The sequence below is a fragment of the Aotus nancymaae genome, unplaced genomic scaffold, assembly GCF_030222135.1.
Source record: "Aotus nancymaae isolate 86718 unplaced genomic scaffold, 86718_ANA_hifiasm-v0.15.2.pri h1tg000089l, whole genome shotgun sequence".
Taxonomy (NCBI): domain Eukaryota; kingdom Metazoa; phylum Chordata; class Mammalia; order Primates; family Aotidae; genus Aotus; species Aotus nancymaae.
In genome coordinates, this window is record NW_026988504.1 from 18,382,544 (window position 1) to 18,404,882 (window position 22,339).

The following is a 22,339-nucleotide window of genomic DNA, read 5'->3' on the forward strand; positions in this document are numbered from 1 at the left end:
TCTCAACTCAGAGGCACTGACCCCAGGACTGACCTCTGACCCCAGCTAGCCCATGGTCACATGGACCTGTGACTAAGAGTATTCTTATGCAGCAGGCTTAGCCCACAGCCCCAGAGAGTGAAATGTAATCTTGTAAGTAATTTTCTCTTTTTCTTTTTTTTTTTTTTGAGATAGGGTTTCATTCTGTCACCCAAACTGGAATGCAGTGGTACAATCATCGCTCACTGCAGCTTCGAACTCCTGAGCTCAAGCAATCCTCCCACCTCAGCCTCCTGAGTAGCTGAGACTACAGGTGCACACCACCACACCTGGCTAGTTTTTTGTAGAGATGGGGTTTTGCTAGGTTGCCCAGGCTTGTCTCAGCCTCCTGGCCTCAGGTGATCCTCCTGCCTCGGTCTCCCAAGGTGCTGGGATTACAGGCAAGAGCCACTGCACCCAGCCTGTAAATTTCTTTTCTGTAACAACATCTGACTCCCAGGACTGTAATCTTCCAGACGAGTAAGGAGTTAATTCTTTTCGGGGTGTCTACACCCTCTCTTCCTGGGTCCTGAGGTTATGTAGCATTGGCGTGGGGATGGGGAGGGGCTCTCAGGCTGCCCCCGAGATGTCCTTCCTTGCCTCTGCGGCCCCTTCCCAGCTTGCAACTCTGTGCGTGCTTTGGGGAGCAGAGGTGTCCAGCATCTCAAGAGTTGTCTGAGCGCCCCCAGGGTGCTGTCTTCCCTCCCTGGAGTGGGAGCTTCTCACTGGTTTTACATTTTTTTCCAATCGCTTTGGGGTACAGTTATTTTGTTACATGGATAAGTTCTTTAGTGGCGATTTCTGAGATTTTGGTGTACCCGTCACCTGAGCAGTGTACACTGTACCCAGTGTGGAGTCTTTTATCCCTCCCCCTCCCTCCATGTTCCCCACTGAGTTCCCAAAGTCCATCACATCATTCTTATGTCTTTGCATCCCCATTGATTAGCTCCCACTTGTAAGTGAGAACATAGGATATCTGGTTTTCCAATCCTGAGTTACTTTACTTAGAATAATGGCCTGCAGCTCCATCCAGGTTGCTCCAAGATGTGATTTTATTTCTTTCTTTTTTTTTTTTATGGCTGAGCAGTATTCAGTAAAGAGGTGTATAGACACTGCATTTTCTTTATCCACTCATAGGCTGATAGGCTCTTAGGTTGCTTCCATGTCTTTGCAATTGTGACTTGTGCTGCTATAAACATGCATGTAAGTGTGTCTTTAGAAAACCAAAATCGTATCAAGTATCTTCTCCAACCACAGCAGAATAAAACTAAAAATCCATTCCAAAAGGAACCCTCAAAAGTAAACAAATATATGGAAATGAAATAATCTGTTCTTGAATGATTTGGGGGTTAACAGTGAAATCAAGATGGAAATTTAAAAAAATTATTTGAAATGAATGATAATGACACAACTTACCAAAACCTCTGTGATACAGCAAAAGTGGTGCTACGAGAAAGTTCATAGCATTAAATCAAAAACTCTAGCAGTCATAAAAAACGGGTGAGTTCCTGTCTTTTGCAGGGACATGGATGAAGCTGGAAACCATCATTCTCAGCAAACTAACACAAGAACAGAAAACCAAACACCACATGTTCTCACTCATAAGTGGGAATTGAACAAGGAGAACACATGGACACAGAGAGGGGAACATCACACACTGGGGCCTGTCAGGAGGTGGGGGCCTGGGGGAGGGGTAGCATTAGGGGAAATACCTAAGGTAGATGAGGGGTTGATGGGTGCAGCAAACCACCATGGCACGTGTATACCTATGGAACAAACCTGCACATTCTGCACACGTACTTCAGAACTTAAAGTACAATAATAATGAAATTTAAAAAACAAAAGAACTGGCAGGGCATGGTAGCTCACACCTGTAATCCCAGCATTTTGGGAGGCTGAGGCAGGTGGATTGCTCAAGCTCAGGAGTTCGAGACCAGCCTGGGCAACATGGTGAAATCTGTCTCTACAACAAATACAAAGATTAGCCAGGTGTGGTGGCGTGACCTGTAGTCCCAGCTACTCGGGAGGCTGAGGTGGGTGGGCCACTTGAGCCAGGGAGGTGGAGGTTGCAGTGAATGGAGATTGCACTCCAGCTTGGGCGACAGAGCGAGACCTTGCCTCAGAAAAACACCAGAAAATAAGGAAACTTGGTCACTGAGAGTTAAGAATGGGGTGCTGTTGGTATGTGGGGCAGGGAACTCTGCTTTGCCAGCCAATGCCCTCCCACCTCTGGGTACCCACCCATCATTGTGACCGGAGCGACTGCCCTGATGTGTGTCCAGACACTCCCCCGATGGGGGCAGAGCCACCCCTAGTTGAGAACCACTGGTAACCTGGGAGGTTTCACTGCTGGGTCAGCACTCAAACCCACGTCCTTTTTAGCAAGTCTCTTCCCGGCCTCAACAGCCAAGCAGACCCAGGACATCTGGTCTGGGGAAGGAGGTAGATGTCTGAGCTCTTCTCTCCCTGAGGTTCTTCCGCTCCCAGCCTCCTAGGGTGACTGGGGACAGCTGCCTTCTTGCTTCCCCACCCTCTGAGCCCCTCGTCCCTTCCCCCGATCCCCCCATCCCTTATTTTGCTGTTGTCTTCCTGGAAAGTGGGGTGTTGTCAGACGTCAGAATGTGAGGCCCGGGGCAGCAGAGGGCAGAGGCAAGGGTGGGCTTGCGAGGCCTCCTGTTCTGGGAAGGAAAGGGCATCATGAGCCCAGGATGGGGCTCAGGGGTGTTGTTACCAGCGAGGGAACAGCCTGGTCCAAACTGTGACAAATAACCCTGCAGGCGGTTGGGCCCCCGCTGCCTCCCCCGCTCCTGAAAACAGATCCCTGCCCGGCATGAATGGGAATGAAGCCCAAAGGCCACATCTGCATCCCTGTCCAGGGGGGTGTTGAGGTGTGTGAGTCTGGAGGACGCCAACTGCCCCCCCAACCTCTGTGCCCCCTACAGCCCGCTGGGCCCCAGGACCAGCTCCCAAGTAGGCCCCACACCAAGGGCCCAGGCCACACACTTGTGTGAGCATGCACGAACACACACACACACCACAAATATGTGTACCCCAAGCTTTTCCCCGTCATACACCCCGACTTAGGGGAGATTCCAGCCTCAAAGCTAACCAAGGGCTCTGTCATTAGGGGCTCAGGAAGAGTATTTCCCAAACCAAGAGACCCCCAGATTTTGCCCCCCGCCTCCCCCGTCAGTCTCTCTCCAACCGCCCTCACCAGCATTGGGGCTGTGGGCCCCATGCTGACCTCAGGTGATGTTTACATCTCTGGGCTGTTTATTCCATGAACTGAACATCTGACACCTTTTCAGAGAAATGTTTTTTTTTCATTTGGAACATCTGGAGATAAGCAAGAACATCTGGGACTGCCCGGAACGAGCTGTTCCTCAGATGAAACCTTAATCCTCCTGTCCTCAATTTCTGTGGCTCAGATCCTGGCCTGCACCCCTTGAGAGTGGTTCCCGCCTTGTAAGGTGTGAGGCCCAGCCCCAGATCCAAAGAGGGACCGCCTAGACCCTCTGCCTTCCAGCCGTGGCATGGGAGGTGGGTCTGCTTCTCCCTAAATCCAGTCAGACCTACCCAGCACAGGCTGGAGAATGGAGGATCGTGGGGAAGAGAGATGGGGACAGAAGGCACCGACAATTTAGCATCCCTTCCTCTCCCAGGGGTTGGGGATGAGACAAAAAAGAAGCTGCCAGGAGATATAAAACTCACAGAGGGCTTAGCTGCGGGGCTGCGGTCCACAAGCCTGCTGTGGACGGTTGTGCAGGTTGGGGCCTGCACAAGACCGTCTCGGAAGGGGCTATATTGGACCCAAGGGCAGCCCCAAAGATTAGCTTAGATGAGTTCCTGAGCACTGTGGCTCCATCCAGCACCCTGCAGACAGGCAGGCTACAGCTGGAGGACCTGAGGGCTCTCCCACACCAGCCCCTGTTCCCTGCCTAAGACCCCCTGGACCTGCAGACAACAATTCCATGCACTCAGAATCCCACAGTTGAGAACCCCTGAAGAAGCCCCGATGGCTACATGGTGGGTTTTCTCACAGCTGTCTCCACCTACACCCACCCTTTTGGGCAGCCCCTACAAACGCTTTCACAGCATAAGGAAGGGAGGCCTCTCACCCGGGCCTGGACTGAATCTTCTCCCGGTGGCTGCCACACTTGGCCTGCTCTTGCTCAAGAACCTCTATAGCTCCCATCCTCCACAGGGTCAACTTCCAGCATGGCTGCCTGCACTCCAGCCACGAGGCTCTGCTCTGGGCCCCTCCAGGTGCCTGGCCTGGGTCTGTGGCTGCCCCCGGCCCCCTGCACTGTCCTTCCTCAGTGCTCCTCTTCCCACAGGGTGAAGGAAAGTTAGGGGCAGAGGAGCTAAGTTCAAGTTCATCCATAGGACAGGTGCCTATTTTGCTCAGGGCCCAGGAATAAAGACCTGCCAGGCTCAGATGGCAGAGAGGAGGCTGGCTGTCCCAGAGGATGACCACCTGTGGGGTAGGCACAGAGAGGCGGGAGCACAGGCTGCCTCCAGAAGGCTGGTCCCCCGAGGCATCCACTGAGGACCCCAGCTGTGCTGCTCAAGCTGGGCGACTGCCAAGCCTCAGCGACCCAGCTGACAAGAGCCTGCCCTCCCCCAGGGTCCCGGGAGAGCTGGTGCCTCCCCTGGGTCCCGATTTGCATGGCAGGAAGGGGCCTGGTGAGGAAGAGGCGAGGAGGGGATAGGCTGCAGCCGGTGCAGTTACACGCTTTCCCCCAAGCGGCCTCCGACGTTGTCACGGGCTTGGGGTTGGGGACGGAGCGGTGACCATGGTTAGGCTGGCGTTGTCTCCTGTGCCCAGCCCCTGGCTGGTGGTGCTGCTGCTGCTGCTCTCAGGTACCCAGGACGAGGCCTGCGGGGTTCGCTCTGTCTCCAGCTCTCCGGGCCCTGCGGCCCAGCCCCCCCCCCGCCCCCCCGCCCCGCTCACTCCACCCTCCTCCTCTGTCTCTCACTCTTTCTGCCGCCTGTCTCTCTCTCTCTCTCTCTCTCTCATGGCCCTGGGGCCTGGGTCTGTGGGTGTCAGCTGCACATGGGGAGGGGGTCAGGAGTCTGTGGCCCCAGCCCCTCTCCTGCCTGGAGGGCGTCGGGCTGAGCTGGGCATGAGAAGCAAGCCAGAGTTAGCAGCCAGGACCGTAGAAGAACTGGGCTCAGGAGGAAGAGGCTGAGGGCACTGCCTGGGGGCCAGCAGGGGAGGGGCCGTCCCAGCTGGACCCTGGAAGATGCGTGATCCAAATGAGGCCCCCTCTTCTGGGAGATGGAAGAGCCTCCGGACTGTGACTTTCTTCCTGTTTCTCTTTAAAAAAAAAACAAAAACAAAAAATAGAGACACGGCCTCCTATTTTGCCCAGGCTGGTCTCAAACTCCCGGCCTCAAGCAATCCTCCTGTCTTGGCCTCTCAAAATGCTGACATTTCCTGTCCTTCCTGTCTCATTCAGATGCCCGCTCAAAGCCACCCTGAGGGTCAAAGGCAGAAAGGGGGCTGGGGGCTGGGGGCTTGGGGCGAGGTTTCCAGTACCCCCACCCCACTCCTGTCTTTCAAGTACAGGGGGCAGGGAGGACTGCAGGGTCTTGAAGCTGCTGTCATGGAAGGAGGAAGTAGTTCTGGAACCTAGAGGGCATGCAGGGATGGGGCAGCCCGGGCCAGAGCAGGCCCTGACCTGGCCCCACCCACTTCCTCCCTCCCAGCAGCTGAGCCGGTGCCAGCAGTCAGTTCAAAGGAACTGTACCGGAATCCCAAAGGTCAGTGGCCTCACCCACCCTTCTGAGGGCAAGTTTGCCTGTGTTCGGCTATGGTCCTGTCCTGGGGGTGGCCCCGCTTCCCACCCTTGTCTGATCTCCCCATCCAGGACTCCCATCCCCAGGCCTCCTTAGGATCTCCTGCGAACCCCACCCCAGGCCCGCTGTCATCCTCATTAGACACAGGCTCTCCAGCCGTGGCCACTGAGGGGCTGGGATAAACTCTGGGTCACAGCAGGGGAGCTTGGGGGTTTCTCTAGGGCTCAGGCTTTGGCCTGTCTAGCTGGGGATCTGGTTGAGCCTCGCGAGCCCTCCAGGGCAGGGTCACTGTGTGAGGAGCTCAGGGATTCCCGGGGAGTGCTCGCTGAGAACAAGGCAGTCGAAGCTGGAAAGAGGGTTCTGGAACAAGAAGTGGACCCAGTCCCTTCAGGAGGGAAGCAGGGGATGATGGAGGGAAGTCAGGTGGGGGGGTGGGGGTCGACCGAGGAAGGGCTCAGTTGCCAGGCTAGGAGTTTGCCTGTATCCCTGAAGAAACCAAGGAGACTGATGATTTCAGGCGAGTGCAGGGAAGCCCAGGGAAGGGAGGGGCAGAAGCACCAGGCCTGTGTGCCTCCAGGTCCTGGGGATGTGGCCCAGGTCAGGCTGTTGTAACGGGCATGGGAAGGAATGGCAAGGTCCCAGCTTTCTTCTAAAGGAAAATCGAAGAGTAGGTGGGGCGGTCGGGAAGGGGCGGAGTCTGAGAGCTTGGCCGTGGCTTCTCACGTGGCTCAGCCTCTCACGTGGCTCTGCAGCCTGCCTGTCCCATGCCCTGAGAAGCAAGGACTGAGCCCCGGGTTCTGTGCCAGCCAGGGCAGGGGCCTGCTGTGGGGGCTGGCAGTCAGGAAGATGCCAAGAGGAATTCTGAGCCTGGCCTTCACGCCCACAGGTAGCCCTTGCTCTCAGATCTGGCAGCACCCACGTTTCATAGCCAGGAAACGGGGCTTCACAGTGAAAATACAGTGCCACACGGACGGCACCTCCAGCATTGTGAGCTGGCTCCGGAAGCGGAAGATGGATGAGGAGCCCCAGCAGGTGAACCTGGAACAGGGCCACATGCATCAGACCCAGAACGGCTCTGTCACCACCCTCACCATCCAAGACATCCAGTTTGAGGACAACGGCATCTACTTCTGCCAGCAGGAGTGCAAAAACTCCTTGGAAGTCTACCTGGGCTGCGGCACGGAGCTGAGAGTCATGGGTATGTGCCAGGTGGCCGGGACGCTCCTGTAGCCGTCCACCCCCACCCCAGCCCGGCCTGCTTCTTGCAGCAATGGCCATGGCCCTAGAGCACCCAGGAAAGCCACTGGGACCTGGGGGAGCTGCCCTTGGAGGCCTAAAAGGTGGACTCTGACCCAGGCTCACACCCCCCCACCCTGTCCCCACAGGGTTCAGCACCTTGGAACAGCTGAAGCGTAGGAACACGCTGAAGGACAGCATCATCATGATCCAGACGCTGCTGATCATCCTCTTCATCATCGTGCCCATCTTCCTGCTGCTGGACAAGGTGATCAGGGGACAGGGGAAGCCTTGGGGGACCACAGAGGAGGCCACCGCACAGGCCAGACATAGGCAGGGTCTCCCCCTCCCCAGCCAAGCCCATTCCCAGAGCCTCCCCACTGGCTCACCTACTCAATCAATCCTTCCTTCATTTATTCATTCAGCTGTTCTTGCAGAATGCACCTCACTCCTGAGCCCTTACTCCTGGCCCAGTGGGGGATGGGGCCGGGGGACACTAACAGTCTGATCTCCAACCCTTTCTGCCCCCAGGATGACAGCAAGGCCGGCATGGAGGAAGATCACACCTACGAGGTAAGGAGCAGGGCAGGCCCCGCAGCTCTGAGTCCTCGGGTCAGTGGCCGAGATCTGCTGGTGTGGTCAGGGTGTGGCCCCAGCCTGAGCTCTACCTCATGTCTCCAGGGTCTGAACATTGACCAGACAGCCACCTACGAGGACATAGTGACGCTGCGGACCGGGGAAGTGAAGTGGTCTGTGGGTGAGCACCCAGGCCAGGAGTGAGAGTCCTGCACGCAGGCTGCCTGGCCTCAGTGACTGCTTGGAGCTTCCTGGCTCGTGGCCCAGCCCCCTTCCCAGACCCCCAGCCAGCCTCTGAAGCTGGCCCACCAGACCTGCCACTCATCTCCAAGCCCTGGTCCCCAGTTCTTGCCAAAGGGCCTGGAGCAGAAGGACGACAGGGCAGCGACCTGGAGGGATTCTCTGGGGACGGATGGGACCCAGCCTCCTGGGGTGCTATGAGGGGATCCATCCCCATGCGTGGGATGGGGAGGCAGAGACTGGTCCAGAACGCGAAAATGGACTCGGAGCCAAGGGACTCCCAGCAGAGCTTGGGAAGAGCCGTGGACCCAACTGGGCCCCAGAAGAGCCATGGGAACATTATTCCTGGCCTGCAACTGCTCCCACCCCAGGGGGCGCCCCAGCCTCAAGCCCCTTTCCCCATGGAATAAACGATGTGTCCTGAGAAACCACACACAGGCTCGTGACATCTTATGGGTTTGGGGTGGATAGGAATGTCTATGTAGGCACTTCTGTTGTTTGAATGTGGCACCTGTGAGCCCTTGAGGGTGTGAGAGAGGTGACTGCCACCCCTTCTCTCTGAAGACCCAGTTGGAGCCTGTGGTCACACCCCCTTTTCTTCCCCCTGAACTGGGGGCTGCATGCCAGGCCCTAGCTGGACCCAGAGTAGCTGGCGAGTGACTGGGCCTGTCACTCCCCTCAGCAGGGACGCCCTCACCCTGCACTCCATTCAGCCAACAAGCAGTAACTGTGTCCCGCTCTGCCTCCACCTACTGGAAGCCCTCCCAAAGCACCTAGTCCCTGTCCAAGCCCTATTCAGACCAGCCTAGGCAGCGGTGACTTAGCTACTGCCTTGTGCTACTCACTCTGGCCTTGATTCTCCAGTCAAACTGGAAGCTCCCTGAGGGTAGGGGTTTCCCTGCCTCTACAACACCCCACCCCCACCTCCCAAGGGGCCTAGGAAAGCTTGATGCGAAGCCATCAAGAGTGAGATCTAAAGAGTGGGACTTTGTATGGTGAAGCCTTGGGGTTCTTAGCCATGGTACCCCTTCAGACTTTCCCAGTTTCACATCGGAGGTCCCCTATGTTCCCAGGGTCCTCAAACAATGGCTCCTAGGGCCCTCCAGCCCACCAGCTGTGGGAGGTCCTAGGAACAGCTCCCACCTGGGAGGCCAAGTGCAATCAACCTGCGTGTGCAAACCCCCCTCCCAACAGGCTGTGCTCCACTTCCTGTTGACCCCGGAGGGAATCCTTCGAGGCCTCTCTGCTGTTCCTGCTCTAAATTCCCCTGTGGAATTCATAGGGAGCCCCTATGCTTGGGGAGCTGCCAGTTTAACTGGGGAATCAAGGTTAGCACACGGAAACTAGTGAGAAAAGTGCCAATTTTCACCAGATTGCCTCTGGAATTCCAGGTGGGGCCGGCGGGGCAGGCACCCACATCTGCGGTTTGAGGTCAGTGTCTCCACCACCCCGGGTCAAGCTGGGCCAAGCCGGGCAGGCCTTGTGTTTTCTCCGGTCTCTGGGCCGCTGCAGGGAGCCGGGTTGTTTTGGCATCAGCCTCTACTGAGCCGAAGCCCTTCCTTTCCTGCTGCTTTGCATAGTGGCACTAATTACGTCCTCCGACCTCCACCTGGGACCTAGGCAGCCGGGTAGAAGGTGGGAGGAGGCTTCATTTCTCCCCCAGGCAGGGTCTCCCCCTGCTTGAGGCAGCCCTGGGTTGGGGGAGGCCTTGGCTTTACCTAAACACTTTTTAACACCTTTGAACAACTCAGTTTCCCTGAGACTTTGAAGTTCTTATTTTATTATTATCTTCTTTTTTTTTGGAGACAGAGTCTCTGTCGCCCAGGCTGGAGTGCAATGTCGCGATCTCGGCTCACTGCAACCTCTGTCACCCAAGTTTAAGCGATTCTTCTGCCTCAGCCTCCCAAGTAGCTGTAATCCTGAGTAGCTGGGATTACAGGCACACACTGCCATGCTCGGCTAATTTGTGTATTTTTAGTAGAGACAGAGTTTCACCATATTGGCCAGGCTGGTCTCGAACTCCTGACCTCAAGTGATCCACCCACCTCAGCCTCCCAAAGTGCTGGGATTACACGCATGAGCCACCGCGCCCGGCCTGAAGTTCTCATTAACAGAAAATCATCTGAGCATAGGTCTTGGCCCCTCCACCAGACACCCACAAAGGGCTTGACTTCATGAGTTTAATGTAGGAGCCCTCCCTGGTCTGTTTTTCTGTTTTAAGGGCTTATGCTCTGGGAGACCTCATGTCTGTCTTGTGCACCCCCAAAACTCTCATAGGCAATGGAAACATAGCTGGGTACTGATGGTGGGGACAAGAGACATCTCAGGTCTCAGCTGCTTTATCTGCAAAATGGGAATCCTAAAGCCCATCCGAGGGAAAAACTTTGGACCAGACATTGTTCTGTAAAAAAAAATCATCACAATAAAATTGCGGGCCAGGCATGGTGGCTTACACCTGTAATCCCAGCACTTTGGGAGGCCAAGGCAGGCAGATCACCTGAGGTCAGGAGTTCGAGACCAGCTTGGACAACATGGTGAAACCCTGTCTCAAAAATTAGCCAGGCGTGGTAGCAGGCACCTGTAATCCCAGCTACTTGGGAGGCTGAGGGAGGAGAATTGCTTGAACCCAAGAGGTGGAGGTTGCAGTGAGCCAAGATCATGCCACTGCACTCCAGCCTGGGCGACAAGAGCAAAACTCTGTCTCAAAAAAGAAAAAAAATTGAGTTTGTTTCCTTTGGGTATACAGAATTTTAGCAAATGTATAGATTTGTATCACCACCACAAAATCAGAACACAGAATATGAACCGAAAGCTTTTATTGGGTTCAACAAATACATTTTGAGCACCTCTTAAACGCAAGAAAAATGGATTGAACATATCCATCTTCATTTACACTCTGCCTGATGTCCCTGGAAGAGGGTCGCACTATCTGATTTTTTACAAACAAGGAAATCAAGGCCCAGGGAAGTTACCATTAACTGGCCGAAATCACACCTAGACCTTCTGACTCCAAATCCAGCATTTTCCCCACTGCACCACGGCCGCCTCTCTTGAAGGGCCTTGCAGCAGTAAGACCTCAAACCTTAGGAGGAGGAAAAGGAGGGGGAATCCAGGGGCAACTTTGGCTGTCTTCAAATGTTTGTGATTTGAAGGGGGATTTGCTTTTCCTGTGTTCACAAAGTCCGAGGCCCCAAAGGCCCCACCCCTTCTTACCAGGGCCTGGTAGGGGGCCTCCGAGCACCCTCCAGAGGAAGCCACTGTGCCATCCTTCCAGGAGCCCAGCTCTGCAGCTGCCCCCTGCAAGCCCCCTCCCCAGAACTCAGCTCTGAGGCCCCTGGTGGGCACATGCCCCGCTGCCCACTGGGGGAATCCAGCTCCTCCCCGGGGACCCCGGTTGAATCACGGGCGGTTCCTCCTCCATTCTAGCTTGACTTCCTGCTCTCTTGCTGCAGGTGCTGCTAGGGTTGGAGTGATCTGACCGGAGGTTTTGGGTATTTTTCCAGCAGAATCAGAGAGAAAAACAAAACACAAAAAACTGTGGCTATTTGGGTGCTGTTGGGGTGGCAAGAACATGTAGTGTTCATCCCTTAGTAGGTGTCTGGCCTGGCTGAGGCTTCTCTGAGGGGCCTCTAAAGCCATCTCGGGGCCAGGTGCTGTGGCTCATGCCTGTAATCCTAGCACCTTGGGATGCCGAAGCAGGTGGATCATATGAGGTCAGGAGTTCGAGACCAGCCTTGCCAACATGGTGAAACCCTGTCTCTACTAAAAATACAAAAATTAGGCTGGGCACAGTGGCTTACGCCTGTAATCCCAACACTTTGGGAAGCTGAGGCAGGCAGATCACCTGAGGTTGGGAGTTCAAGACAGCCTAGAGAAACCTCATCTCTACTAAAAATACAAAATTAGCCAGGCCTGACGGCGAATACCTATAATCCTAGCTACTCAAGAGGCTGAGGCAGGAGAATTGGTTGAACCTGGGAGGCAGAAGTTGCAATGAGCCGAGATCACGCCATTTCACTCCAGCCTGGGCAACAAGAGCAAAACTATCTCAAAAACAAAAATGAAAATTAGCCAGGCGTGGTGTCATATGCCTGTAATCCCAGCTACTCAGGAGGCTGAAGCAGGAGAATCGCTTAAACCTAGGATGGGGAGGTTGCAGTGAGCTGAGATCATCCCACTGCATTCCAGAGTGGGCAACAGAGTGAGACTGTTTCAAAAAAAAAAAAAAAAAAATGCCATCCCAGAACGTGGTATTTGCCATCCCTGTCTGCTCTCTTTGGTTGACCTCAAGAAATGGATTCGGAGCCCACATCTGTGACATTCCTGGGTGTGTCCCAAGTCTCCAAGCTGCTCCTGGCATGTCATCCTCTGGTCCTGCCATTGACTCAGCTGCAAACAATCACAAACCTTCCTTTTGGGACACCTGCCTCTCCCATGCAAAGCCTTTACTTAGAAACAGGTGACTGCAGAGAACAAAAATTAATGAGTATTATCTCCTGACTTAATTCAGAGTGTAGTTTGTTAAAACACACTAGGCTGATCCTAAGACAATTTTCAACTTTTTTTTAAAGGGATTCCCACCCCCACCAGACCTAATATTTTCCCCACATGGCAGGAGGGGAAGTAGGGAGTTCCAGTTCTGTAAGCTGTGAGTCCATATAGAACATTCCTGGGGGCTGGGCATGGTGGCTCACGCCTGTAATCACAGCACTTTGGGAGGCCAAGGCAGGTGGATCACCTGAGGTTAGGAGTTCAGGACCAGCCTGGGCAACATGGCGAAACCTCATCTCTACTAAAAATACAAAAATTAGCCGGGCATGGTGGTGCGTGCCTGTAATCCCAGCTACTAGGGGGCTGAGGCAGGAGGATCACTTGAATCTGGGAGGCGGAGGCTGCAGTGAGCCAAGAGAGTGCCACTGCACTCTAGCTGGGCAACAGAGCAAGACTCCATCTCAAAAAGAAAAAAAAAAATCCTGGGAACTTGAACACACTGCCTTGTCACCTTGTGCATTTAATTTTGCTCATGTACATATTGTCATACATTCAAGTTCCTGTCATTATTTTATTTGTATTTTTATTTATTTATGTATTTATTTACTTATTTTTTGAGATGGAGTTTCGCTTTTGTTACCCAGGCTGGAGTGCAATGGCATGATCTTGGCTCACTGCAACCTCCACCTCCTGGGTTCAAGAGATTCTCCTGCCTCAGCCTCCCAAGTAGCTGGGATTCCAGGCACACACCACCATGCCTGGCTAATTTTTGTATTTTTAGAAGAGACAGGGTTTCACCATGTTGGCCAGGCTGCTCTTGAACTCCTGACCTCAGATGATCCGCCCACCTGGGCCTCCCAAAGTGCTGGGATTACAGGCGTGAGCCACCGCCCCCTGCTCTGTCCTTGTTATTTTAAAATAATTATACCAGTAGGAGGATGTCCAGACACAGCATGGGCTACCTGACCATGCCCAGACGGTTGGACATTTGAGTTCTTTGCTTGGCACTGTCCTCTCATGCATTGGGTCCACTTAGTAGATGCTCATTGAATTTCTGGGCCTGACGCTGTGCCAGCTGCCTCATCCCTTCACCTCCTGGCTTATTCTCTCCCTCCATATTTTAGCTATTTTCTTCATGGCAATGTTTCCAATTAGAAATTTCTATTTTACTGTTATATATTTATTTGTTTGCTCTTCTCTGTCCCCAGTAGATCGTTAGCTCCAGAAGAGAAAGGATCATATATTTTGTTTATCTAGGTATGCCCATCTGCCTGGTACAATGTCTGGCACATGTTATAGGCAACAATTACTTGTTGAATCAGTGAATACACATATAGAAGAATGAATGAATGAACGAATGAATGAATGAATGAAAAGACACAAGGCAGAAATTCAGCCTCAAAGAGCTTACAGTCTGGTAAGAGGAATAAAACATCTACAAATAGCCACAGGACAGGTCAAAGGAAGGAGAGGCTATATCCGGGTGAGGGCACCCCATCAGGAAAGCACCCCAGACTTCCTACAACTACTAGACATAGCTTGATGCTTTTCACTTCTCTTCAATGGACTGTCTCCCTGGAGAATAATCCCCAAAGTGAAATTACTTAGCATGTCCAGTTAGGTAGACGGTTATATACTTCTTGGTTGTTCAGAGATCATCAACCAGTGCAGACAATACCCCCGTCAAAACAGAACCATGCCCGCCCCTCTCCTCCCACAAGCCTTCCAAGGCCCTTCCTCCATGCCTGAACCCCCTGGCCATATCATGTGGCAAATTTAAGGGTCCAATGCGATACAGGAAGTGAAACGCAATGTACACTGAAATGTGCAATACAAATTTGCAGCATGATGTGCCTCGGTTCACTAAACCAGGCTACGCTGGGTCGTTGTTTTCTACCAGTTTTCCTAATGCTTACAGACACCTCATTCTGCAACTGATGTTCCTTGTGTTCAATTCCCCCCATCTTCGTGGAACGTCCTCTGTGCAGGGGCTTGACCCCTGTCCTGCTAGCTTTGCACTGAGGCAAGTCCTGTCTATGCCTAGAAGTGCTGCCATCTTTACTGTATGAGGTTTCTAAAGATCTTGGCATGGAAGGAAAGACGTAGTCACTTAGGAACTGGGAGAACTCCGGGCAAGCCACCTTATCTCTTTGAGCCTCAGTATCCTCAGCTATGAAGTGGGACTCACATCCCTAAGGCTCAGTAGAGTGCCAGGCACATGGTGGACACGCAGAAGTATTGATCATCTTCCTCACCTCCCCTAGGAAAGCCCTTGGGAATCCCCACATAATATTCTCTGAAGACCTTAATCCAATGAGCAGAGTAATTGACTCAGTACCAAGACTCACAGAAAGGACACTGGAAGCCAAAAGGAGGTGGAGTATGTCCAGGATGCGATAACCAGCCTCTGATCTGAAAGAAGAAAGAACAGAGCTGCAGGTGGGAAGGCTGGGCCTCAAATCACCCAAAGTGGGAATGGAAGGAGCACCCACCAGTCCCTCGAAGGCTGTCCCTAAGACTGGGTAAGTATGGCTTCGAAAAATGTGATCATCCTCAACCCCACAGTCTTGAACCTAAGAGGAGGTCTCAAAGCCTGAAAGACACCACTTCAGGATCAATAGCAGATCTGTGACTTTCCACAGCAGGCACAGAGAACCCCAGAGTGAGTTGAGGTTGGACATAGGAAGGGCTTCCAAACACACAGAGAAATTCATGAATCCAAAATTATAAAGAGAGAGTCTTAAAAAAAAAAACAAGATGATTGTGAGATGTATCCTGAGCCTTTTGAGACTGAGGTTGGAGGTGCGAAGCCCAGCCTCGCCCCACTGGCCATGTGGGGCCCTTGCTGGGTATTCTCTCAGCCTTCAGGAGCCAGGGATATGGCCCCAAGTGATCTCCCAACAGTGGGCGACTTCCCAGTACTGTTAGGAAAATCCCAAGTCTAATTCAAAGATTACTTTTTACTAGCAATGAATTATGGATGTGGTCTCCTTTGCTTAAGGCCCTGGGAAGATTCTAGAGTAGAGAAAAAAGTCACTGACTTCTACCCACATGTATGGGCCTCAGTTCATTCCTCTGGTCCAGTGGTTGCGATGGTAACCCTTTGTAAAGGTGTTTCCCCAGGGGTCTCCAGAGTCCTCTGAGTCACCATAATTCTGGGAGCTATAGAAATGGAAAGTTGAGAGGAGACACTCCCCTCCCTTGGCTTGTCCCACGTGTTCCTGGCAGTAACTTGTCTGGGGAGCCTCGCCACCCCTGTGTCCACCTGTGGAGTTATGGAGTGGTCCCCAGCTCAGGCCCCTGCCACCCTCATTCCAAGGGCAGCTTCTTCCATGGTCTAAAGTCCACATCTAAGTCCCCAGCACTGGCTAAAAGGCCCTGTCATGGGGGCTCCATGTCCCAGTTGACATTGGAGGAAGGATGGTGGGGGACGCAGAAAGCTACGTGGAGCTCAGGGACCCTCCTCCATTCCCACCTGGCTCCTCCTCTTTGGTGGTGCTGGAAGGAGCAGGGGTAAGTGGTGTCTCCGCCCTCCCAGTGACCCCATGTTTCTCAGAGCTGGTATCATTGATGACATCCCTGTCGGATCCTCCCACAGGCGTGCCTGGAGAACAGCCCACAGCCCAGTGCCCTCCCAGCAGATGATGAGTCTGGGGTGCTGGTCGGGTTATGCTTCAGGAATGACGGCAGAAAATGAGCTCTGTCTTCTGCTCTGAAAAGGGGGAGGTGGCAGGGCCCAGCATTCACATCCTAGACCACAGGGTTGTGGGTTTTCAATGTTGGTTGGCAACACCACTGCCAACCACTTCTGGAAGCGTTTGCTTGTTTGCTTGCTTGTGTTTCTACAGCATCGAGTGCTCAATGCCCTTAAACTCAGGGGTGGAAGATTTCAGGGCAGGAGAGGGTGTTCTTTCCTGCTCTCATCTCTAGGGGCATCTGATGCTTGTGACCTTCAGATTATACTGAAATAGACTCAGCCCTGAGCACCAGGAGACAGGAGGCTCAGTCCTGGCCTTCTCTGCCTTCGCCTTGTCCTGCTGTGAGGTTTCCACAAGGCACCCCGTGCCACTGGGCCATTCTCACCTGGGAATTGAGGGAGAACAATCTGCCCCTTATAGAAGAACAAAATGAGGCAAAGGGCTGCTTGTGTTGGGGGCAGGATCCCTGAACTCAGAGAAATTTAGAAGCTAATATAGCTGGGTTGGGAGTGGTGGATCGCACCTGTAATCTCAGTACTTTGGGAGGCCAAGGCGGACAGATCACCAGAAGTCAGGGGGAATTTGAGACCAGGCTGGCCAACATGGTGAAACCCCGTCTCTACTAAAAAAGTACAAAAATTAGCCCAGCGTAGTGGTGGGTGCCTGTAATCTCAGCTACTCAGGAGGCTGAGGCAGGAGAATCATTTGAACCCAGCAGGCAGAGGTTGCAGTGAGCCAAGATCATGCCACTGCACTCCAACCTTGGTGACAGAATGAGACCCCATCTCAGAAGAAGAAAGAAGAAAGAAGAGGAGGAGGAGGAGGAGGAAGCAGAAGCAGCTCAACTAACTAAACTGAGTAGCACCACACTACCTGTCCTGGAAAAAGGACTCTGTTTCTTTTTCTTTTCTTTTTTTTGAGATGGCTTCTGGAATGTCTCCCAGGCTGGGGTGCAGTGGCACAATCTTGCCTCACCGCAACCTCTGCCTTCTCGGTTCAAGGGATTCTCCTGCATCAGCCCCCCAAGTAGCTGGGATTACAAGTATGCACCACCATGCCCAGCTAATTTTTGTATTTTTAGTAGAGATGGAGTTTTGCCATGTTGACCAGTCGTCTTGAACTCCTGACCTCAAGCGATCCACCCACCTCAGCCTCCCAAAGTGCTGGCATTACAGGTGTTAACCACCATGCCTGGCCTGGAGAAAGGACTTTGAATGATGCATTGTGGGAAGAGCAAGCTTGTGGAGTTCTGCTGCCCTGGCTGAGGTAGCTCATGCAAGTCAGTCTCTCTGAGCCTCAGTCTCTTGATCTGTGAAATGGGATGATCATAATAGCTCCTTCACAAGACAAGTGACAGGTCAGATGTGAGAATGTACAGGGAGGCCCTTTGCAACTGGATAAGCTCCATACAGAGCTGGAAAGGAGGAGGAGAAAAAGGAGGAGGGGCTTCCATGGCTGCATAGGGCATCTTTCAGCAGGATGTCTTCTGAGTCCCAAAGCTGGGGAGGAGACTCAAACCTTCAAGAGCTCTTCCAACTTTGAGATTCTCTGACGGTTTCAGGGCTATCGGAGGAAGTTCGTGTCTGTTGCCGGGATTTCTGTTTCTTGGTTTTTATCTCTGCTGCAGGTCCAAGGAGCTGGGGAAATACCTTGAGTCTGGGTTCTTTGTCCCCACAGACCTGGGACCCCCAAAGCTCAGAAAAAGAGGAGGACAAAGTGTGGGGTTGATTCCCTCTAGTGGTCAGTGTTAGCACTGCATCCAACTGCCTGAGGCAGGCCCAGGAGGACTCAGCAAGTGGAGCTCAGGACTGAATCTTGCCCAGAACCCCCAGAATCTATTGGCTGTGGTTGGCCCCTTTTCCCAGCACACACTCTCTCTCTGGTGGGAGGACGGGAACCATGCGGGGAGGAGGAAAGGGATAGGATAGAGAGTGGGATGGGGTCCGTGTGGGTCTCAAGGACTGGCTATCCTGACATCCTTTCCTGCCTTCGGGTTGGCCACCATGGCATGCTGCCAGAGGGCACCCACCTGCCCCTTAAAGAGGCCAGGATGGGTGGTGCCTCTGGCTGACACTCTGTGCACAACCCTCACAGCGCTGGTGACGGTGGGAAGGGAAAGATGACAAGCCAGGGGGCATGATACCAGCATGTGTGGGAGAAGCTTCTAAATTATCCATTAGCACAGGCACGTCAGTGGTCCCATGCATAAATGTACAAAGAAACAGGGGCAAGTAGGGAGAGAGAAGGGTCCAGGGTATAAAAGGGCCCACAAGAGACCAGCTCCAGGATCCCAAGGCACAACTCCCCAAACCACGGAGAGTCCTGTGGACAGCTCACCTAGCTGCAATGGCTGCAGGTAAGCGCCCCTAAAATCCCTTCTGGCATTATATGTCCTGAGGGGAGAGGCGGCGCCCTGTGGATGGGACCGGGGTTTCGGGCTTCTGAATGTGGGTATTGCCATCTAAGCCAATCTCAGAATGTTCCAGGTCCCAGAGAGATAATAATTTTTTTTAAATCCAGACCCTGAGCAAGAGCACTGGCCTCTTGCTCTCCAGCTCCCTCCCTTCCCCTCCGGTTTCTTCCCAGGCTCCCGGACATCCCTGCTCCTGGCTTTCACCCTGCTCTGCCTGCCCCAGCTTCAAGAGGCCGGTGCCTTCCCAACAATTCCCTTATCCAGGCTTTTCGACAATGCTATGCTCCGCGCCCATCGCCTGCACCAGCTGGCCTTTGACACCTACCAGGAGTTTGTAAGCTCTTGGGGAATGGGTGCCAGTCAGGGGTGGCAGGAAGGAGTGACTTTCCCCTGCTGGGAAGTAATGGGAGGAGACAAAGGAGCTCAGGGTTGTTTCAGAAGTGAAGATGCAGGCAGATGAGCATACACTGAGTGAGGTCCCAGAAAAGGAAGAGTGGGAGCTGGTCACCAGCATAGAGCTTGGTGGGCGGTCCTTCTTCTAGGAAGAAGCCTATATCCCGAAGGAACAGAAGTATTCCTTCCTGCAGAACCCCCAGACCTCCCTCTGCTTCTCAGAGTCTATCCCGACACCCGCCAGCAAAAAGGAAACTCAGCAGAAATCCGTGAGTACCCGCCCTCTCCGCAGGCAGGGATGGGGGAGGCCTGTGGTCAGAGCACCCGGGCAGCACACCCACTGCTGGTCCTTCCCCTGCAGAACCTAGAGCTGCTCCGCATCTCCCTGCTGCTCATCCAGTCCTGGTTCGAGCCTGTGCAGTTCCTCAGGAGTGTCTTCGCCAACAGCCTATTGTATGGCGTCTCAGACAGCGATGTCTATGAGTACCTGAAGGACCTAGAGGAAGGCATCCAAACTCTGATGGGGGTGAGGGTGGCACCAGGAGTCCCCAATCCTTGGGCCCCACTGGCTTCCAGAACTGGGGGAAAGAAACACTGCTGCTCTCTTTTTAGCAGTCAGGCCCTGACCCAGGAGAACTCAGCTTCTTCTTCATTTCCACTCGTGAATCCTCCAGGCCTTTCTCTATACCCTGGAGCCTTGGAGGGGAGGGAGGGAAAAGAATGACCGAGAGAGAGAGGGAACAGTGTCCAAGCGCTTGGCCTCTCCTTCTCTTCCTTCACTTTGCAGAGGCTGGAAGATGGCAGCCCCCGGACTGGGGAGATCTTCAGGCAGACCTACAGGAAATTTGACCTAAACTCACAGAACAATGACGCACTGCTCAAGAACTACGGGCTGCTCTACTGCTTCCGGAAGGACATGGACAAGGTCGAGACGTTCCTGCGCATTGTGCAGTGCCGCTCTGTGGAGGGCAGCTGTGGCCTCTAGCTGCCGGGTGGCATCCCTGAGACCCCTCCCCAGTGCCTCTCTTGGCCCTGGAAGGTGGCACTCCAGTGCCCATCAGCCCTGTTCTAATAAAATTAAGTTGCATCATTCTGTCTGACGAGGTGTCCTTCTCTAATATTATGGGGTGGGGGTGGGGGTATGGAGCAAGGGGCCAGTTGGGAAGACAACCTGCAGGGCCTGTGGGGTCTATTCGGAGCCAGGCCGCTGAAACATAATGAACTTGATCTCCCTGGGCCAGAAGGAAGCTGGCACATGACTGCTGTCCATTACTCACTGAGGCCACTCCACCAGGTCAGTGCTCCCAGTTCGCTGGTCACAGCCCACTGGTCATCCCAGTGATGATTTGAAGGCATTTCTTCTTTCCCAACCATCACCAGAAACACCAAACCTAGCCCCTCAGGAGTGGAAATAAATGAAAACAAGATCAGCTATTAATTGTAGAAGCAAAAATTCCCCAAAGAGTGAGAAAACAATGTCATACAATTACTAGTCTGCAGAAGAATTTTAAGATGAATATTCCTTAAGTGCAACTACACTTGGGAAATGAGAACAATGAAAAATAAGTTTGAGATGTACAGAAGCAGGACATTTGTGGTCCGAATTAGGGCAAGGGAAGTAGAAGAGACATTTTATTTGGGTTTCCAAATGCAGTGACAGCAGGTGCCAGATAGATAACAACGTAAGCAATGAGGACTGGATGGGAAGGGATAAATCCCAGCTGATACTCGCTTCCCTTAGGAAGATGCAATGGAGAGGGGTGGGAACCAGCACCACCTGCAGAACTCACAGTCCACATCTAAGTCCCCTGCACTGGCTAAAAGGCCCTGTCATGGGGGCTCCATGTCCCAGTTGACACTGGAGGAAGGATGGTGGGGGACGCAGAAAGCTACGTGGAGCTCAGGGACCCTCCTCCATTCCCACCTGGCTCCTCCTCTTTGGTGGTGCTGGAAGGAGTAGGGGTAAGTGGTGTCTCCAGCCTCCCAGTGACCCCATGTTTCTCAGAGCTGGTGTCATTGATGACATCCCTGTTGGGTCCTCCCACAGGCGTGCCTGGAGAACAGCCCACAGCCCAGTGCCCTCCCAGCAGATGATGAGTCTGGGGTCCTGGTCGGGTTATCCTTCAGGAGTGGTGGCAGAAAATGAGCTCTGTCTTCTGTTCTCAAAAGGGGGAGGTGGCAGAGCCCAGAATTCACATCCTCGACCACAGGGGTGTGGGTTTTCAGTGTTGATTGGCAACACCCACTGCCAACCACTTCTGGAAGCGTTTGCTTGTTTGCTTGCTTGTGTTTCTACAGCATCAAGTGTTTGATGCCCTTAAATCAGGGGTGGAAGATTTCAGGGCAGGAGAGGGTGTTCTATCCTGCTCTCATCTCTGGGGGGCATCTGATGCTTGTGACCTTCAGGTGATATTGAAATAGCCCCAACCCTGGGCACCAGGGGCCAGGCGGCTCAGTCCTGGCCTTCTCTGCCTTCACCTTGTCCTGCTGTGAGGTTTCCACAAGGCACCCCGTGCCACTGGGCCATTCTCACCTGGGAATTGAGGGAGAACAATCTGCCCCTTATAGAAGGACAAAATGAGGCAAACGGCTGCTTGTGTTGGGGGCAGGATCCCTGAACTCAGAGAAATTTAGAAGCTGAAATAACTGGGTTGGATCTCAGTACCTTGGGAGGCCAAGGCGGGCAGATCACCTGAAGTCAGGAGTTCAAGACCAGACTGGTCAACATGGTGAAACCCCATCTTTACTAAAAAAGTACAAAAATTCACCTGGCATAGTGGGGGGCACCTGTAATCCAAGCTACTCAGGAGGCTGAGGTGGGAGAATGCCTTGAACACAGGAGGCAGAGGTTGCAGTGAGTTAAGATCATGCCACTGCACTCTAGCCTGGGTGACAGAATGAGACTCCATTTGGAAGAAGAATAAGGAGAAGAACGGGAAGAAAGAGAGGAAGGATGACGAAGAAGAAGAAAGAAAGAAGGAGGAGGAGGAGGAGAAAGAGCCAGCTAAAATAACTAAATGAATAGCAGCATGCTACATGCTCTGGAGAAAGGACTCTTTTTTTGGTCTTTTTTTTGTCTTTTTTTTTTTGATAGAGTTCTGCTCTGGCACCAAGGCTGGAGTGCAGAGGCACAATCTTGGTTCACTGCAAACTCTGCCTTCTAGGTTCAAGGGATTCTCCCGTTTCACCCTCCTGAGTAGCTGGGATTACAGACATGGGCCACCATGCACAGCTAATTTTAGTATTTTTAGGAGAGATGGAGTTTTGCCATGTTGACCAGTCGTCTTGAACTCCTGACCTCAAATGTGCTGGGATTACAGGCATGAACCCCCATGCCCAGCCTGGAGAAAGGACTTTGAATGACACAATGTGGGAAGAGCAAGCTTGTGGAGTTCTGCTGCCCTGGCTGAGGTAGCTCATGCAAGTCAGTCTCTCTGAGCCTCAGTCTCTTGATCTGTGAAATGGGATGTCA

At 53.2% G+C, this 22,339-nt stretch overlaps 2 protein-coding genes across 5 annotated transcripts; both read left to right on the forward strand.

Moving 5' to 3' along the window:
* The first annotated feature begins 4,715 nt into the window (after positions 1-4,715).
* On the forward strand, positions 4,716-8,305 carry CD79B (CD79b molecule). 3 transcript variants are annotated; one of them, XM_012453897.2, is made up of 6 exons: positions 4,716-4,881; positions 5,731-5,784; positions 6,707-7,018; positions 7,206-7,324; positions 7,588-7,629; positions 7,738-8,305. In XM_012453897.2, exons 1-6 carry the CDS (start codon positions 4,815-4,817, stop codon positions 7,834-7,836), a joined length of 693 nt encoding a protein of 230 aa, XP_012309320.1. In that variant the 5' UTR covers positions 4,716-4,814; the 3' UTR covers positions 7,837-8,305. The 3 variants fall into 3 exon arrangements, with proteins under 3 accessions (XP_012309320.1, XP_012309321.1, XP_064225790.1); XM_012453898.2 differs by having other exon boundaries at positions 5,734-5,784; XM_064369720.1 differs by lacking the exon at positions 5,731-5,784.
* A 9,879-nt stretch (positions 8,306-18,184) lies between these two features.
* Positions 18,185-19,958, forward strand: GH1 (growth hormone 1). 2 transcript variants are annotated; one of them, XM_064369581.1, is made up of 5 exons: positions 18,185-18,417; positions 18,648-18,808; positions 19,017-19,136; positions 19,229-19,393; positions 19,655-19,958. In XM_064369581.1, the coding sequence occupies exons 1-5, from the start codon at positions 18,408-18,410 to the stop codon at positions 19,850-19,852; spliced, it is 654 nt and encodes a 217-aa protein (XP_064225651.1). In that variant the 5' UTR covers positions 18,185-18,407; the 3' UTR covers positions 19,853-19,958. The 2 variants fall into 2 exon arrangements, with proteins under 2 accessions (XP_064225651.1, XP_064225652.1); XM_064369582.1 differs by having other exon boundaries at positions 19,062-19,136; positions 19,655-19,957.
* Positions 19,959-22,339: the final 2,381 nt, after the last annotated feature.